Genomic DNA, 17,806 nt, shown 5'->3' on the forward strand with positions numbered 1-17,806 from the left:
AAGGAGATAAATAACTAAATGTAAATGATGATTTATCTAGTGGCTCATGTGGGAATTAATGGTTTTTATTTGTGGTTTGGAAATAATATTGCTAGAATTGTGATGGTGGTTATTATGATGGTTAAATGGGTAGTTTATAAGAGTATGTTAGTAGAGATGGTTTAGGCAGGTAGTGATGTAACAACAAAGTGACGTGGGAGTCCAGGGTTGGTACAGCGTGGCAGACACTATTATAACACTTACACCTCATCTCTAGTCTCACCATCACTGTGTCACCACTCACCATTGCTCATACTCTTATCTTCTCTCACAAGTGGTGCTTACATCAGTCATCAAGGCCTTGTTAGCTCTCAGGAATACCTATACAGTTCGTTAAAGTGGTCCTCACACCAGTCATCAGTAGGTAAGTTTATTTAGGCACAGACACATGTAAGTACAATTATCATAATGTAAATTACCTAGGATAACCCAAAGAAGTCAAACAAAGTGACTTATTTACAGTCATCGAGGACTTCTTAGTTCTCAGGAACACCGTTACAGTCTTCAAGGACCCCGGTGGAAATAATTCACTTTTGTCTATTTTTTGGGGGTAAATTATCATACATACTACACATATGTGGTGGTATGTATGATAATTTATGTAACTGTATTTGTGTGTACCTGTACCAGCATAAATTTATCTACTTATTCACTATAGTTGTGCTCATCTCACTTATCAAGCCTTTTAGTAAGTTTATTTAGGTACAGGTACACATAAGTATAATCATTTTACATAGTGTAAATTACCTAGGATAACCCATAAGTCAAAGTGACTTATTTCCATTGGGGTCCTTGTTAACTCTCAGCAACATCAACTTTATTGTGATCTATTGTATCTACCACTTTCCAACTTAGAAACTTTACCTTGGGTATGAACCTTATATAAGTCTAAATCTCAGAATTCTTGAGAGCATAATGAAAATGAACGAAGACCCCAATGTTAGTAAGTCGCTGGCTTTTTTGGGGGGTTATCCTAGGTAAAATACACATATGTTACTATGTATGATTGTACTTATATATACTTGTACCTAAATAAAGTTTAAACACAGGTTAATTTTGTTGGGTTATACTAAACTATATCATCTGTACCTATAGCAAATGAAACCAATGGAAAATATATGATCTTGAGAAATCATTTACATATTTAACATGAATTCAATTCATCTTTTTTGGTCAATATTCGGTTTACTGCTTGGTATTTTTTTTTTTATGTAAATTCTCTAATGTTGTGTTGTGCAGTTCAGTTATGAAAGACATGAAGTAGTAGAGTGAGAGGTAGTTACATTTTGTGCTAATGGGGAAAATGGTTTTTTGGGGAACAAAAGCTAACCTAACCTAGAATTTAACTCCTGGTCTAGATTAGCTAACATTAAGTTCAGTTGCCAAAGAAAAGGCTTTGTTCCTATTTTCCCAAACTATAATTTTCTATTTCATAACCTGCTTAATACTAGGGAATGTACATAATACACTATCAATAAGCTAAATATTAGTGTGCCTAATATTTCCTAAAAAAATAAAAAAAAAAAAGCAATGATTAATTTTCCAGTAGTATGGATCATTTTAGTGCTTTAAATTATAAAATGTAGCCACAGTTCTAACTCAAAAAGAAACCAAATATTTTTTTTTTTTTTTTCTTTTTAAGGGGGCCTATATTCTGGTTGTCCCTTGGTGAGAACCTCTACCATGTTTATTACACACTCTGCATCTCGCATTTATTCCAAATCACACAATTCTGAATTTTAAAAAATTTAAATCCTTATTTAAATTGTTCATTCCTTTGTTAATGTATTATTTATAACTGCCAAATTATATGATTCAATGGTCTACATATTGCTAGTACAGTATGTGTGTAATTTTGAAACCTGTATTATCATATATATAGTGAAACAGTTTAGCTACTGAAATATGTAAATATTAAAATTTGAGAATTTACCATGTATGCACTGTACACTGCATAATTATGACATTAAGTTCTTTAATGAATCTTGTTCCTAATTTATTGTGTACAGTTCTTATACGCAAAAATGAAGTGGATGATAAGGATGCTACTGATGGTAGTCGGAATGGTGTTATTGATAGCAGACACACGGAGTCAAGACAGCCAGTTGGCAGTGGTGGAGGCAGATGATGATCAGGACCAAGATAATGAAGTAACTGTTGAAAGCTTTGAATCAGAGAAGCCTAGTGACATGAACAAAATATTCATTCCTACCAGAGAATGGCAAGTTATAAAGCCTGGTGAGTTTTTCTTAATTTTATTTTTTTGAACACGCATGTCAAGTAGGAAAAATGTCATAGCTACATATATATTTTGTGTGCAGTTCTTATATTTCTCGCATAGAATATAGACTAGAGAACACCATACCGTCCAAAAGCAAGTCATAATCTCTGGGAAGTGTTGGAATGTGGTTTTCTTCATCCTCATTGGGGAAGAGAAGGCTGGGACTTGTGGGGTAAGAAAAGACATTATTTTTCAATATGAATGATGCTTTGGACACCATAATAAAGTACAGTATATAAGAGTAATTCATAATAAATATGCCAATTTAGTCTGTACACCCAGCACAACTACATTTGTTATTGCAGGAAGTTGCTATTAAGGAATGCACTTGAGACCAATTATATGGCTTTATTAAACTTGATTGACTTTGTTGAAGCGTGTTATCTATCTTATATTCGGAGGTCTCATACTAGAACTATTAACTACATATTTACTATACAGTAGTGTATTACTGCATTTTTCATGTATACGTCTAAACTGCCATATCTGTGCACCTCTGGAAAGACAGTGATAGTGTAAATGATGATGGTGAAAATGTTTCTCTGGGTCACCCTGCCTCAGTGGGAGATGGCCAGTGTGTTAAAAAAAAAAATAAACATAATGAGTATCAGCAAGTTTACAGCAATGATCTACACGTATATGAAATTAGTTTCACTTGAATGCTGCTTGACTAAGTATTTTATAATACTCTAAATTTAATCTCTCCTCTTTTGTGTCTAGAGCCCAAAGGCCTAGAATATTTCCTCGTTTCCTCAACCCCCTTTGTTCCTATTATACAGTATAATAATTTTGTGCTGTAGATGGCATTCTATAGCCTAATTTTAGAGCTGTTTAAATGTATGTAACATTTTACTACAGATGCCATTATTTTCTTGCATTACATAATTGCAACTATTTTTTTTTTTTTTTTTTTTTTTACACCAGCCATCTCCCACCAAGGCATGGTGACCCCAGAAAAAAAAAAATGTAAAAATTTGTTTTACATTTAGTAATTTATACAGGAGTTACTAGCCCCTTGCTCTTGGCATTTTATTGCCTCTTAAGACACACATGGCTTAGAGGAAGGATTCTTCTCCATTTTCCTATGGAGAAGCTTAGTGTTAACTATGTAAATAGTTGCACCACTTAAAAGTACTGAAAGTGTTAATTTCCTATTTCAAATAAATTTGTAATGAGTGGCTTTCACAAAAAAAAAAGATTTTTTACATTGCCAAGTTATAATGTTTTAATTGATTTTTCATTAATCATTTTCACAGATCACGTGGTACTCCCAGGTCTCCATATAAGGATGAACCTCCAAACAGGATTGAAAGAAGCTAAGCTTTTGGATGATGATGATGGGTCAGAATATCTACAGTCTGTAGAGAGACTGCAGAAGTCAGAACACAAGAGTGTTACTGGAATGACTGTTTCCGATGTCTCTAACCCAGAGGAGGTTCCCATTAATGAAGATGATGAAGATAGTCCAAGATCTGCATTTATGAGAGAGACCATCATTGAAGCTCTTAAAAATATCAGGAACGATGATGGTTTGACCTCAGAGGTGAGTGATGTATAATTTTATTTTTTTGTTAAAGAATCTCTAGTGACCCAAGTCAGGATTTTTATTTAAAATAGAATTGCACCTTGCCTATCACTTAGGCATTTGAAGGTTCTTCATGATTTACCTGATGCTTAAAAAATTGTTGGCTTTTTTTTTTTTTTGTTAGAGTTCTCTGAAGTTTTACAGGGCCTCAATAAAATTTAGAAATAACATTGAAAAAATGCAATTACTCGTAAATATGCAGTACAGTGTATTTAAAAAATCAAGGTAATAATTAATAATGAAATGCATGCTTTAAGTAGTTTTCAAAGTTCTCTTAGTTCTTTTGTTTTAATGTTGCATTAGAAAGTTTAGATACAGTAAGTAAAAACTAGTGTATTATTAGATAGCTGAATATGAATGGCTCAAATTGCAACAGAATATGACTGAACCCTTGTTTTTGCAAGAGTTAGAGAGACTGTTGCATTCTCTGTACAAGTTAAATAACACTGTTTATAATAGTGTACATTAGTACAGAAATTTTATGGAATCTTGTGAGCATTGTTAAAGATTTATACCATACATTTTGAATTTGAGGAGTAAGGAGGGTGAACTCTTAGTTTTTTTTTCCTTCCTGTGTTGGTTAACCAACATGAAATAATTGAATTGTATTCATTTGAACCCCTGCATTGAAAGCTGCTAATGCCTTTGCCTCACAGACCATTTGGGTCATATAAATTGTTTGCCCCTGGGAAGTGATGAAGCTTGTGGGCTCTACAGTGTAAAGGATGTAGGTGTTTGGGTAATCCAAATAATCATTTAAGATGATTCTCTCTGGATTAAACATATTCACCTTAGGGAGGTTCCTTGATGCTAGTGAGGAGCTCTTCTTGCAAGGAATGGACTTATCCTTCCCTTATTTGGATAATCTGATTTCCTCCCATTTTCCAAGTAAGGTATGACCCCCCCTATGGGCTTTGCACTTCTCTCAATATACAGTATAGTAAAAATAGTTTAGATTGAGGATAGGAGCCATACAAATTTGTAGCATACTGATCCCTCAAGTGGGATGCTGGTAAACAGCTTGTGATCCAAGGAATTTGAGTTACCATGCATTTCCTTAGATCATATCTGATTACCACCCACTTCCTAGGCTGCTGTATGACCTCTACAGCTTTAGTATATCCTTATGAATATAATACTAATAATAAATTTTGGAATTAATATAGTTTTTCCTTATTTTTAGGACCATAAAGAAGCAGCAAAGTCCCAGGGAAAGTTTCGTTCATATAAAGAATTAAAAAAAGATTTTGACGAGTTGAATCTTACCGTGGAAACAGATTTTGATATATTATCAAAATTAATGAAACGGTACCAAATATCGGATTCAGATGATATTCGTACCAGTGTTCTTGAAGATTTGGAATACCTTGTTCATCAGTTTGACAATGCCATCAATTTTGTTGATATGGGTAAGTTGTATTTTGATACATCGTTTGCTTATCTCAATTTTAAAATTTCAGAGTTGGTTCTCTTTTTACATTGTCATTCTGCCACATTTTTTTTTTTCAACTTGTCAGCCATCTCCCACCTAGGCAGGGTGACCCAAAAAAGAAACACTACCATCATTCAACACTTTCACCATTATCACATAAATATATTGTTAACAGATAGCTGAATACATTCTGTTTCGATTCTATTGTACCACATAATATGTATTAAAAAGTCTTGGAAATTTTGGTCCAAAAATCATCACTTTTGTTTTAAAGAAGTTAATTTAGGAAATGCCTAGTAGAATTTGAATGTTGTAGATATTAAGGAAACAATCCAGTTTTCCTTTTCTTCTTCCTTTTTTTTTTTTTTTTTTTTTTTTTTTTTTTGACAGATACGACTGACAGCTTATTTGACATTAGTAACTAAGTAAGGTCTCCAAAGTAAATATTAGAGAAACCCAGGTTTGACTGTTAAAAATTAATACTGTCTTCAGTTTTAATCTCCATGGGGAAGTGAATCCTACCTCCCACAAACCATGCATGTCATAAGGGGCAATTAAAATGCCGGGAGCAAAGGGCTAGTCACCCCTTCTCCTGTGCAAATTACTAAATGTAAAAAGAAGAAAACTGTACGTTTCTTCTTTTTTGGGTTGCTTTGTCTCGATGGGAGACAGCAGTTACGTTAGAAAAAAAATTAAAAGCCTGCTTTAACTCACAGTATTTAGAATAGCGTCTATTAAAAAGCACAGTAACAGGGGCAATTGCAAAATTCAGTGTTATGTTTTTGTTTTAAATTTTTGTATTCATCTCAGGTGGACTCCAACAGATTGTAGTAACAGCAATAAATTCCAGCAGTAGTTCTATTAAACAAAGTGCTCTTCATCTGTTGGGGTCAGCAGTTCAAAGTAATCCAAAAGTTCAAATTGCTGCAGTCGAGGCTGGCTTGGTTCAGTCACTCATCCGTATAGTTGCCTATGATTCACAGGTCAGTTCTCTTGTGTATGTTTTATGCTGCAGTAGTTTCATTTCCTCTAAATACAAGTACTATATGCATGCATACAATCTTAAATATGAGCTTTACCGAGTATAATAGAATAATATTTAATATAATACATGTTATGTCATGTAATAGAAAATAAACTTGAGTTTCTAGCAGGCCTTAGTCTTCTTAAATACCCAGCCAGTACTGCCTTGCACCTGACCAGTCTGTAGATTTTATATAGACTTGATAAAGCTCTAGGGAGAAAAATTGCCCAATAAAAAGGCTCGCACTGTTGTGCGTGTTGTACATTCATAGTTCGTTGGCTACTTGCCATTCATTACCTTAATTGTAGTGGTTATTTAGTAGCAGTTGGAGGAGTGGTGATATTGTTGGTGAACAAATGATTAGCAGCTTTAGAAGTTAAGCTGCTTGCCAGGCTGGAAGCGGTACTATTCAGAATTTATGATGACTAATGAAAATGCTAGTGCTCGTTAATCTTCTATACAAATCAGAATTATGTTTAAATAGCTAATGGTGAATGCTTCCCTGCTATAATCACTGGCCTGTGTACTTACAGGACGGTGTTGCACGGAAGGCTTTGTTTGCATTATCATGTTTAGTAAGAGGATTTCCCTATGGTCAGCAAATATTAGTGCAACATGGGGGACTGGAGGTCTTGCGCAAAGTGTTTGACAGAAGAGACTTTCGAACTTTACCTCTCCAGCTTAAGGTCAGTTTCTGAAGATTTATTCTTAGTCAGTAAAGTGTTTTAGCAGACCTAGTATTTGGTTACTTTTAAAAGTACATTGAGAAGTTTCCTCTCCCCTCTTGTAGAGAACTGCTCCCACACCTACCCTCCTTCCAGTTAGAGCTACTCCAACTTGCCTCCCAGTCATGTTATGAAACGTATGGTGTGGTATTAGTGTTACTTTATACAAGCCTGACATAATCTAGGGAAAAATTAAGAACCTTACATATCTCTAAATCAAATGTTTATTAATCTTTTTAGGTGGTATCTCTTCTGCATGACCTTTTAGTGGAGCGAGAGGAAGCAGAAGGTGAAAGACTACAGCAGCTTCTCCGCCTCAACATATATGAGCAACTTGCAACAGGAGGGTGGTGTCCAGCAGTATCTTCACTACTAGCAGCTGCCTCCTTTGACCGGCGGGATCGGCGCTATGACATGGGTGCGGCATTAAGGAATGAAATGCCACTGAGACCGGATCATGATACGGTGAGCTAGGCATTCAGTAAATTGTGTATTCATTTCAAAAGACTGTATTAGAAAGTTTTATGGCAGATTTTAATATAAATATGGGAAAAAACCATCTTTGGTAATACAGTATTGGCATAATAGAATGGCAGAAATTAAGATGGGTATTTTGAGTATACTTGGGCTTGGAATACGTGTTGAGGAAATTACAGGTTTGAAGCTTATATTAAATGATGGGGACATTAAATTGGGCATTTTTTTTTTATAAACCAAAATATCATTTAGGTTGCAAGTGCTTGCAGCTTGATCTGACATAGGTATTGCAGCTCAGCTGATCAGTAGCAGTTAAGTTACAGCTTGAAAGATGGTGCTGGAAAGTGCTGGACCATTTATATTTAACTTTTTGTCCCATGTTTATTGCACCTGTGCATTTCATGAGGGTCAATTTTCAGTCTACCATTGTAAGGAATATTTTTTTTTTTTCTCTCTCTCGACAAGTCGGCCGTCTCCCACCGAGGCACGGTGACCCAAAAAAGAAAGAAAATCCCCAAAAAGAAAATACTTTCATCATTCAACACTTTCACCACACTCACACATTATCACTGTTTTTGCAGAGGTGCTCAGAATACAACAGTTTAGAAGCATACACATATAAAGATACACAACATATCCCTCCAAACTGCCAATATCCCAAACCCCTCCTTTAAAGTGCAGGCATTGTACTTCCCATTTCCAGGACTCAAGTCCGACTATATGAAAATAACCGGTTTCCCTGAATCCCTTCACTAAATATTACCCTGCTCACACTCCAACAGATCGTCAGGTCCCAAGTACCATTCGTCTCCATTCACTCTTATCTAACATGCTCACGCACGCTTGCTGGAAGTCCAAGCCCCTTGCCCACAAAACCTCCTTTACCCCTCTCTCCAACCCTTTCGAGGATGACCCCTACCCCGCCTTCCTTCCCCTATAGATTTATATGCTTTCTTTTTTTATAAGTTGCAAATTCTGAACCAGTGTACTATTTTCCAGGTGTATGTTTGAGAGACTTGCACTTCAGGAAGATCAGTTTAGTAAATGAAATTCATTTTATCTTTGGAAAATATCTCTTGCATTTTCCATTGATAACTGTAAAGACCCCAATGCACCCTGGGTTTTCTTTGATTTGTGATGCTGTAAATATTCATCCTTTTATAATTAATTTAAATTGCTTGGTTTCTGTTTTTCACTAACTTGCTATCCCCTTGAGGGAGGTTCCTTAATGCTGGTGAGAGGCTCTTGATCTGAGGAATTGGACCTGTTCTCTCATTCCTTGGATTGAACATAATTGCATACCATTTCTCAGATGAAAAAAAAAAAAACTCGTTAAATTTTAAAACCTAAAATATTTTAAAAAAATATCATGATCTTTAGGTCTTCCCCTATGTTATGCCTTACTTCTATGGTTTGAGAAGAACATTTCATGCCCTCATCCCAGTATTTATTAAAATTATTTCCTTTATTAGTGATCCCTGAAGGTGACCTCACCTTTTCTTCAATATTTTTTTCTTTACTCATTGCAATGTCTGTTTAATGAACTGTTACTTTACAGGTGGACAAAGTTATAGCAGCTATGGGCAGTATGGTCAATGTTTGTCGCTACCAGTTCTACGATGCTCTACCTCTGCTGAGACACCTAGCTCATACCTACGATGATTTGGCATACAAGGAGCAGTTTCAAGACAATGATGATGGGGGTCAAGCATTATTCAGGAGTCTTGCTGATATGATCCAAAGACTTGTGAAGAATATAGGCCAAAGGAGTGAATTATAAACTCAAAAATTGATCAGTTTTGAAAGTACAAAAAAATGCCTGAAAATTTTGTTTTTGTAGAAGCAAATGGCTTCTGTTACTGAGGAGTTCCTATTGGTATACCAATGTTAAGCTACAAAAGCACAAAAGTATGCCATTCCTGCTTCATCTGTAGCTATCTAGAAGTTTAATTTATCATCCAAAAGAGCAATTTGTTAACGTAAACCACCAACATTTTTACGTATTCTTGCTCTCCAAGGTCAAGTGTACATCGATTTGTGATGCCCATGGTTAAGTAGCATCTCAATTTAATACCTGCAACACATCTACAGTTGATTTTTCCTCAACTGGACAGGTGTGCATGATGCATGGAAGGTTGAATTTGACTGTTCTTGATAGTTACATAAGCTAGCCAAAATACACACTTGACAAATCATTAACATGTGCTGGTAATGAAAGCCGTTTGATCATGAAGGCACACGATATTTTTGGATTTTTTCAAATGCTTTTTTGTATTATTCATGTGCGAGTATTAACACTAAGAACAGAAGGTGTTCACCTTTTAATGATCAGTTACATGTAACACTTGTGCAAACAGCATGTTTATGATGGAAAATATATCTTCAGAGTCCTCTGCTGCCTCATAAAGCTCTTTCATATGGACTGAATCTTCATAGCCACTTTAATATATGCAGCCCTTGTGTATAAACTGTATATGAACATTCCTTAAAAATAGCATGAGCTCTGGTTGTGGCCTTTCACAGTTGGGTCACTGCATGTAATGGCCTTCATCCATATTTCAGTTTTTCTCGTATGAACTCTAATTTAACTTTTATACAAATTTAATTTTTTCCCTGTTTTTGCACTTAGTTTGATATTATTATTTTTTCCTAATGTTTTTTTAAAGCTTATATGCCAACCAAAGTTGTATTTCTTTTGTCTTTTAAGGTACAATTTTTCAATTTCAAGGGGCATTTTTAAATTTCTATAATGGGAAACAAGACTATCTTTTTATATCTTTCAGTGGTCCCCCTAGTTCCGCAATGAAATTTAATCATGGTATTTTAAAAAAAACATATGCCAAAGGTTTACTGATGTAGTTTGTCGGGGCAGGACCACCCTGGCGGGGAGACATCTGGCATTGTTTACGTGGCAAGGTCCTCCCGGTAGGAAAAATTTTTTAATTTTTCATTTTAGTGTTGAAAAACTAAAAAAAGTACCATGGGTCCAAAAAACTCCAGTGCCAAACCCGTGGGAAAAAAAGGTGGGAAAATTTTTAATTTAAAAAAAATCATTGAACAATATGAAATGTACAAGTGTGGGTGTCAGGATGTATAAAAAAACCCACACCCTTATTTATTGGCGGGGGAAACAAAGGGTGCTGTTGTTTCAAAGGGGGAATTTTGTGACAAAAAGAGATCCCCATTAAGGGTTGAAATTATTTTGGTGGGTAAATGAGAAACAATTAGCAGGAGATACTCTTTTTCTTATTATTTGTGGGGGTAGGGAGTTCATTGGTTTGGAAAAAAATTTCCTAAATTGGTGTGTGGGGGGTTTTGGCCAGCAAAAAGGGTGGTTTGGGGGATTTTAAAAACTCTGGGATACAGTGGGTAAAGGATTGAGGCTGCCAGCCGGACCAACGCGAAAAATGTGCAAATTCCCGGGTATAGAGGTGGGGGGGCTGAAAACCCGAACAAGGTTCAATTTTATAAACCCTCTTTTGGAAAACCAAAAGGACCCCTAACCAAAAGGAAAAGGCAATGCCGGACCCAAAACCCTTTAAGCATCCTTAATGTTTGTCTAATCGGGGGGAATTTTGCAGAGAACACTTCAGCATCCTCCATTGCATAACCCTTATAGGTATGGCTTGGGAGGGAGTGACTACCAGGACCTTGAACTCTGCCTGGAGAAAATTGTGGCCAGATTGTGTCGACAAGAGGGATTTTGAAGGGTTTGGAACTGACCCCGATGAGCCTATGTCTGTTGTAAAATCAATTGTGGCACTGGGGAGTTCCATGGGGTTGGATGTGAGTTTGGAGGATGTGGAAGAATTGGTGGAAGACCACATCGAAGAGCTCAACACTGAGGAGCTGCAAGAGCTTCAGCAGGAAGAGCAACACATCGCAGCTCAAAATCTTGCTGCAGAGGAGGAGGAAGAGAGATGGAAGAAGGTGCCTTCTTCAGAAATTAGAGATTTTTACTATGTGGGGTAAGATGGAAAGCTTTATGGAGAAACATCACCCTAACAAGGTTGTTGCAAGCCAAGTTGGCAACATGTACAGTGACAAAGTCTTGGGCCATTTTAGGGAAGTGTTAGAGATGCCAGAAACAGAGCTCTCTCCACAGTTATTTTGCAAGACAGGACTCCAGTGACTCTCAAGGTGGTCCTAGTGGCATTAAGAAACAGAAGACAAGCAACCCCAGAAAAGCATTTGGTACCTGAGGTGTTGCTGGAAGGGGATTCCCCTTCCAAACTATAAACAATCCACTCTTTCTCCTCCTCCAGTCTCCCATACACTAAAGAAGAATCTCCAATAAAGGTAAGTGTTATGCTGTTAATGTTTCATTCATCATTTCTCATTGTATTGTTTATGTACTACATGTATATTTCATGTAAAAATATTTTTGGTTTTAATACTTCTGGGTGTCAGGAACGGATTAATTGTATTTGCATTATTTCTTACGGGGAAAATTGATTGGTAAATCGTAAATTTCGTTTATAGTAATGGCTCCAGGAATGGATTAATTACGAAAAACGAGGGACCACTGTACTTGACTTCTCCATTGAGCATGTTTGTCACTGTGAGTCAAGTGTATTCAGTAATGACAGAATCAGTAATGATTAAGGAATCAAGCACATTTTCATAAGTTTAATGTCATTTGGATAGCAAGCAACTATTTACTTGTAATGTTGTAGTTGCTGCTTGTAATTCTTATCTAGTGAGGTGGCAACAAGAATAGTTGCAGCCCTTCCAATAGTCTTGTTTAGATTCATAAATGTGTATAATTTGTGATATTTTCTTACATTTAAGAGAAATTTCTTCTTGAGCAGTTGCCATTGCAATTGATTTAAGAAAGGGATTAATAGTGATGAGCTTCTTGGGAGGGGCTTTAAGATATGTGATATTAAATTAATACAGTTTCTTTGGAGGGGCAAAATTCTCTTGTTGTCTATAGTGATACAATTCATTCAGATTATAGAATTTTAATGTAAGTAATTGCAAGTTTTCACAATTCATTTAGATTTGTTCATTTATAGTACTTCTAGACATCTAGCAGGATGTATGGTGATTGGTTCATTTCTCAACATTTTAATACCAATTAAGCTCAAATATTCTTTCACTAATATTAGAATACCATGTTCCTTCCTTGTGTTAAGGATCTTCAGTTGTTTCAGGACAACTAACGATAATTCTGATGGCTTTGTTTTGCTCTAGCTCAAAGATCTAGAGAGTTTTCTGTAGCTGATATTAACATAGATGCAGTGTAATCAGTTAAGGATGAGAGTGGCAGACTGATGCTTTCATTTTGTGGATCTATTATTAGCTTACACCTGTGAAGTACAAAATGATAAACAGTCTGTCAGAGTTGAATGAATAAATCTAGTGTTAGAAGTCCTATTTTCTTGTGGTTGACATGACTCACGAAATCGTAATGACACGATTGCAAACAAACCATACCACAGGCGGGATTGAACCCGCCGAGGGTTCAACCTGACCGCGGGTTCAATCCCACCTGTGGTATGGTTTTTTTTTCTTGTGGTTAGTTTTATGGCATTATTCTAGTTATTCAAGACTAATATTAATTTTACTTTTTTTTTTTTTTTTTTTTTTTTTTTTTTTTTTTTTTTTTAACTTGAAACTGCTCTTAGGTTGATAGCCCTTGTGGCTTAGCGCTTCTTTTTGATTATAATAATAATGCTCTTAGGTTGAGTATGTTAAGTGTTTACTGCAGTAGCACTGTGCTGCCACTGCAATGGTTTTCACATATGAAGACACTCTTCTAAACAAACTTTTCCTAAAAACTACTTTTCCCTGCCTAGTTGGTATTGATATTTAGTAGGGTCTGGCTCCTGCACTACATATCAAGGCATTCAATATGCATGTCTGATTTTCATTAATTATTTTTGGCAATGTACCCCTTTTTGCCAGGGCCATAAGTTTTTAATTTTCAAAGTTCCACGAGTTGCCCCAAAAAATAATTTGCTTGTAATTTAATAACTGTAAACTGGTGCTCTTACTAGAACCACAGGAATGCCAGTACTGAAAGAACTGTAGCTCTGTATAATATGTATATAAACAGTGCATTAAATGTAATCACCAAACTATAAGTGAAGTACTGTATAGTATTTGGTTCACATTGCATGTGTCTACACTATTTAGTCATTTTAACTGTTGTCCAATATGAATAGCGCTGTATAGTCCTTGTGGCTTAGCGCTTCTTTTTGATTATAATAATAATAATGTCCAATATGAATATTTGCCTGTAATTCAATTAATTTTGACTCGCTATACACTTGAAATTTTGCACCTATACTGTACACCAGTCTGTAGCTACCTCTATATACATAACCTGAAAAATTGTCCACAATTCTGAAGAATTAGTCATTCATTAAATAATCTTTTGATAATTAGATATCACAATAGTTTTTCGTAAAACCACGTATCAGTTGCTTGTTATGCTCGTACCAAAGTTAAACTTTTGAGGAATACTGTCTCAAATACAGCTCCAAGCAGAGCCTGCACAGTCCCATTATCCTGAACCCAACCCCCAGCAATTTGCTTATGAGAGTTTGCTTTCAGGGCAATGGTACAGGTAGGCCCTATTGAGTGTGAGGATATTAGACAACATAATTTCATAGCCCTCTTGTACTTGGATTACATTTTATATGTGGAAATCCCATTTGTCCTAGTTAAATACTTTTCAGCAAATGTGAGATGGTAAAAAGTGCAGATGAAAGAAATGTTTGCCTCTCATAATGTGTACACTTTGCTCAATAAAGTAACTCGGGTGCCATTCCGAAATTTCCACTGTACTACAAAGTGAAGACCACTCGGTAATACCCATTCTTAACATTTAGAAAATTGTAGAAAGCTCCATAGGAGTCTTTCCATATTTAATGGATGTGTATAATGCTGTTGCCTGCTATTACAAAATGCCTCTAATGGCCTTTATTATACAGTATTTTGTAAGTATGTAGCTAAATATTTTCATACATTTTCCACTCATTAACAGAATGGTGTTTAGTCTTAATTAGATTTTCACGAAAGAGTAGGCTGCTGGTCAAACATCTTTTGATTTCCCTGTTTTTATCAAAAAGTACATTGGCTTCATTTCTGAAGCCTAATGTGCTGATACCCTCACACTAGCTGTCCTCTTCGTGAAACATCTCTTTAATGCAGAATTTCCGACTTCTTTACTGCAACTGACTTTTTCCTTATAAAACAACGGCTTTCTCTCGCCAACGTAGGGTTACCCTAAATGAGAAAGCATTCATTTAAAAGCTATCTTCCCAGAAGTGCATAGACATTCAAATTACCCTCTGAACTACAGCATCCTTATTGCTACAAATATAGCCTCCTCCACATACCTTCTCCTGTCAGTGCCCCTTGGCAAGCAGTGCTGAATGACTGACATAAGCTTAGGCCATTTTTTAAATATGATACCTATTATGCAGGTAATGTATGTAGTAAAAAATTCAAAAGGAAGCTTAGCATATATGCAGCATATACTTTATTAACAAAAAAAAGCTGGTGCTAGGAATAACTGTAAAAAATAAATCGGCTACACTTGGTGTTACAACACTTGCTAGTCTGTTTAAATGTTCCTACCTTCATGCTTTATTTTACATGACATAATTTCAAATTCTGTTTTCTACTAGATTTTTAGCTCATTTTTCTAGTGTTTGTCCACTTCTATGTATCTTGTATCTGTTATACAGACAGCTGCTCTTTTGAATAGAATAGTCACACATTTTCAGATTTTTCCACCAGATATTTTGAATGTGATTTTATGCATTCAGTGTTAGGAAATGACCACTAAAAATGTTTAGAAAGTTTCTAATATTTCAGAAGGTATATGATTTTGAAATGTATATTTTAAATATGCCATACTTTTTTTAAGTCTTACTTTTCATTATTTGTTAGGCTAAATATTTACTGTATTTGAGACAGCATAATTATCTCTTCTTGTCTAGTCATGAGAATATCTTGTATTGCTTATTAGCAGGAATTTTATTTATATTTAATATTTATGAAATGAATTTGTTTTTATAACCTTGATAATTTTTTAATAAAAGTTATAATAAAACTTAAATTTATTGCTTCCTACATCATGGAATATAATTGATCGTTGATTAAATGTTTGAAGTAGGTAGTGAACCTGTGTGCATCAGTTGCCTATGAATAATGCTGGAGAGTTTAGAAAGAGGCACATCTTGATGGCTTTCTGTTTTCTCCTCATTGTAAAGACTTCACATTTCTTTTATAAGAACATAAGAACGAAGGAACACTGCAGAAGGCCTACTGGCCCATGCGAGGCAGGTCCAAGTCTCCTACCGGCTTAAGCCAATGCACCCAACCTAGTCAGGTCAGGTCACATTGACTTAAGGGAGGAACACGGCAACCGACCTGGTAGCACAAGCTATCAGGTCCAACTCGCACCCACCCACATCCACTCGTGTATTTATCCAACCTATTTTTAAAGCTACACAATCTTCCAATCCTCAAGGTAGACACTTTCTTCCTGCCCGCGGGCGGAGACGATACCCTAGCAATGTGGCTCGTTTAACTTTTGACAGCCGTGAACTCCCATCCTCAGTTTATGTAGCAGGACATCGGTTACAAGTTCGAAAGGTGATCCCTACACTGCAACAGTGTAGAAATTGCTGGTGATTTGGCCATCCAGCAAAATATTGCAGATCTATCGCCGAATGCCCAGTCTGTGGTGCCGATGACCATTCTAATACGTCTTGCAATCGACCTCCCTCTTGCCTTAATTGTCATGAGGCTCACCCTTCGTACTCTCGCCGTTGTCAAGTCTACTTAAACGAGCGGGAAATCCGTTGCCTCAAAGAGGCAGAAGGTCTCCCTTATGCCATGGCAGTTTCTCATCTCCGCCTCCAAGGGAGACTACCTCGTGTTTCTTATTCCCGTGTTTCAAAACGTCCCCCCACTTCTGGTATCCCATCTTCTGCACCCACCTCTGTGGTTACCTCTCCCATAGTCACTCCTGTAGCTAATTCTTTTGCTGTTCTCGGCTCAGACGTCCCTACTTCAACATCTCAGTCTGATCTCGCTTCTTCGTGTTCTCTCTCACAAGCCTCAGTAGCGACGAGATCTCGTATGACACCTCCTCCCAATCGTCCCTCTACTTCTCAAAAGTCAAAAAAAGGTCCGTTAACACTTCCTACCCATCTTCCACCTCCTCATTTTCCCTTCCCTGTCTCTGTACCTGGTTCTCCCCCTCTCACTGGCTCTGTTACAATGTAGAGGTTCACCCTCCTCCTCGTACTGTACCTTCCTCCCCTGTTCCCTCCCAAGTTTCTTCCTCTTCTGCCACCTCCCAGGTTTCTGCCACTTCTGTTCCCTTCCACGCTTCTCCAGTTCCCTCCACCCTTTCGCCCCCCCCTACCTTGGTACAGTCCATTACAGTTCCAATCTTTACTCATCCTCCCCCTACCATTTCCAATATTGTCTCCCATACGACGTCTCTGAATTCTGAAACACTTGAAGCAATCTCTGAATATATTGCAGAGACCAAACCATCAATGGACACTGATCCACCCTCTGCTCCTTCTCTCTCCTCTACTCCACCTGCGCAACACCTTTCTTCACAACGCACTGTTCCTTCGCTGCTTGAACGTTTTCCACTGCCTCCGCATGTGGACTTTTCTAACCCCTCTAGTCCGTAGAAACTCTTACCTGCGGATTTCAGGCATCTTTATCATTGCCAATCATGGCCTATTTACATTGGAATATACGCGGCCTCAGGGGTAATCGGGGTGAGCTTCAGATGTTACTCTCCCAGTTTTCCCCTGTTGGTGTTTGCTTACAGGAACCAAAATTACACTCTGCTGTTATCTCTCCCATCTCAGGCTATAATTTATTGTATTCTTCAGATCCTTTTCCTGATGGGACCTTTAATGAAAGTGCCCTTCTTCTATGCACTGATATTCCATACCATCAGCTATTTGTTCATACTTCGCTGCATTACACAGCAGCCCGTATCCACTTGCATAGGTGGTATACGCTCTGTTCTTTATATATCTCTCCTCCTCGGGCATTATCTATTTCAGATATTGCCTTTCTTGTTTCGTCATTACCACCACCAATTCTGTTACTTGGTGATTTTAATGCCCACCATTTCCTCTGGGGGGTCTCACTGTGATTCCCATGGCATTCAGTTAGAGGCTTTTCTTGCCACCCACCCCCTCCATGTTTTAAATACAGGCACTCGCACCCATTTTGATCCTCGGACTCACAC

The 17,806-nt window shown here is 36.9% G+C and overlaps 1 protein-coding gene across 1 annotated transcript; it reads left to right on the plus strand.

The window, feature by feature from the left end:
* Positions 1 to 187: 187 nt before the first annotated feature.
* Sil1 (Sil1 nucleotide exchange factor) lies at positions 188 to 9,983 on the plus strand. Its single transcript, XM_053796526.2, has 8 exons — positions 188 to 403; positions 2,049 to 2,277; positions 3,577 to 3,863; positions 5,089 to 5,314; positions 6,148 to 6,320; positions 6,895 to 7,047; positions 7,327 to 7,551; positions 9,122 to 9,983. The coding sequence occupies exons 2-8, from the start codon at positions 2,064 to 2,066 to the stop codon at positions 9,341 to 9,343; spliced, it is 1,500 nt and encodes a 499-aa protein (XP_053652501.1). The 5' UTR covers positions 188 to 403; positions 2,049 to 2,063; the 3' UTR covers positions 9,344 to 9,983.
* Positions 9,984 to 17,806: the final 7,823 nt, after the last annotated feature.

The sequence above is a fragment of the Cherax quadricarinatus genome, chromosome 80 (genome assembly GCF_038502225.1).
Source record: "Cherax quadricarinatus isolate ZL_2023a chromosome 80, ASM3850222v1, whole genome shotgun sequence".
NCBI lineage: Eukaryota > Metazoa > Arthropoda > Malacostraca > Decapoda > Parastacidae > Cherax > Cherax quadricarinatus.

Bases quoted from the DNA above. Each gene is read 5' to 3' on its own strand.
- Sil1 (XM_053796526.2), top strand. From the start codon at position 2,064: ATGAAGTGGATGATAAGGATGCTACTGATGGTAGTCGGAATGGTGTTA. The intron at 6,321-6,894 runs GTCAGTTCTCTT...GTGTACTTACAG, and splicing joins TAGTTGCCTATGATTCACAG to GACGGTGTTGCACGGAAGGC. The intron at 7,552-9,121 runs GTGAGCTAGGCA...GTTACTTTACAG, and splicing joins TGAGACCGGATCATGATACG to GTGGACAAAGTTATAGCAGC.